The sequence below is a fragment of the Emiliania huxleyi genome (genome assembly GCF_000372725.1).
Source record: "Emiliania huxleyi CCMP1516 unplaced genomic scaffold EMIHUscaffold_97, whole genome shotgun sequence".
Classification (NCBI taxonomy): Eukaryota; Haptophyta; order Isochrysidales; family Noelaerhabdaceae; genus Emiliania; species Emiliania huxleyi.
Genome location: NW_005194814.1, coordinates 357,450 through 359,247, shown reverse-complemented (window position 1 = coordinate 359,247; position 1,798 = coordinate 357,450). Strand labels below are relative to the sequence as shown.

Genomic DNA, 1,798 nt, shown 5'->3' with positions numbered 1-1,798 from the left:
CTGCGTGAAGAGGTCGCCAATAGGCGGGATGCGCTGCGCCGACGGCAGCATGGACGGACAGAAGCGGCCAAGCTCGTACGTGTGGCAGAGGCCAAACTCCTTGTCTTGTGCACTCCTTGTCTTGTGCACGCACCGCGTAGATGCGCGCGACATCGCCACACCGTTGGCTGATGTCATTGTAGTGCTGCGCAAGAAAAACAGGACCTCTTTTGGAAAGACTCTACAACACTACGCACTACTATGCAGCTCGGCCAGGCAAGGAAGAAAGGGGATCGGCGATTGATTGTGCGCGCACCCTAGCGCGCACGACAGACAGTCTCGCTCGGGGCGGGGCACTCACACGACGGTCTCGGGGGGCTCGGCGAACCAAATCGCCGCGCTCTCGCCCGCTGTGGACTCCCTTCCTCCCTCCCGTCCGCATGAATGCCCACCACAAGCACCCCACATTCATCCGTTCCATCCTCAGCAGAAGGCGCCGCCGGCGCGCGCGGTGGCCGGCTGGCGCAGCGTGTCCACGCACGCGGCGTGAGCCACGTAAAACTCGCCGGCGCGGCGCGTGCGGAAGTCAAACTCGAGGAAGCCACTGAGGAGCTCGTCCCGGGCGGCGAGGCGGCGCCTACATAACGACACGTCGCGGACGCGTCGTGGACGGATCACCACGGTGCCTCGCCCAAGAGGCAGCTGGGGCGCCGCTCGGAGGCGGCGTCCGCCTCGGAGCGGTCCATCGCGTGGACGGGCTCGCCCGCGTCGCGGAGGCGCGAGACCTGCACCGCGCGGTCGATGACGGCGCGGGGCACGTTGGCCGCCGCCGCGCAGTGGTACGCGAAGGAGCCCTCGGACCGGCCGGGGATGGCGCGGTAGAGGAAGATGACGTCGTCGAGCGTGTCGTCCGCCTCGGTCTTCTTCTCGAGCATGACCTGAGAGCCAGCGGCGGACAAAGAGGCGTGGGCTGACAGCCTGACACGGTGACTCGTCGCCTGACTGTGCATCTCTGCGCGGCGTCCTCTCGTCGCAAGCTCCGCTGTGCTTCGTCTGCGAGGGTGAGAATGGCGGCGGAGCGGGCTGCGGCGGCAGCGTCGGCGTTGGTGGCGACAGCTGTCTACACTCGCCTGCATCGTCCAGAGGCTGAGGCCCGGTCGGTCGACCAGCTCGGGCAGCTCGAGCAGCTCCGTGTAGTGCGTGCACGCGAGCAGGCGGGGGCACTCGCGGCCGCGGTCGAGGAAGTGGCGCAGGCACGCGTACAGGAAGGAGATGCCGTCCTGCGCATTGGTCCCCTTTCCAAACTCGTCGACGAGGCAGAGTGAACGGCGGGTGGAGTGGCGCATCATGTTGCTCATCTGCGTCAGGTCAGCCTACTCAAAGTTGCATCGGTGGAGGCACCCCGCTCGACCCCGCATCCATCTCTGTGCATTGGCTCTGACCATGAAGGCGGAGGCGTTTGCGAGCGTCGACTCGCGCGACACCATCCTCGTGAAGATCGCATCCGTGAGGCCGACCGTCGCCGATTCGGCGGGCACAAACGACCCAATGTGCGCCAGGAAGCAGGTGATTCCAACCATGCGAAGGTAGACTGTCTTGCCACTCGCGTTTGGCCCCGTCAGCAGCAGCATCCGATCCGCCGCCTCGGGCTCGCCCGGAGCGCAGAGGCGGCAGTCGTTCGGCACAAGCTGCTGCGCCGCGTGCAAAAGAGGGTGCCACGCACCCTTGAGGTCGAGCTGCGCGCCATCGACGACGCGTGGGCGGACGAGCTTGTGCTCAATGGCGGCAGTCGCGAGCGCGAGGATGCAGTCGAGCTCGG

At 66.6% G+C, this 1,798-nt stretch overlaps 1 protein-coding gene across 1 annotated transcript; it reads right to left on the bottom strand.

Moving 5' to 3' along the window:
- Window positions 1-653: 653 nt before the first annotated feature.
- On the bottom strand, window positions 654-1,610 carry EMIHUDRAFT_221548 (hypothetical protein; the record flags this gene model as incomplete). The annotated part of the gene is made up of 3 exons (XM_005756475.1): window positions 654-917; window positions 1,104-1,352; window positions 1,422-1,610. 3 exons carry the CDS (start codon window positions 1,608-1,610, stop codon window positions 654-656), a joined length of 702 nt encoding a protein of 233 aa, XP_005756532.1.
- Between the last annotated feature and the right edge of the window lie 188 nt (window positions 1,611-1,798).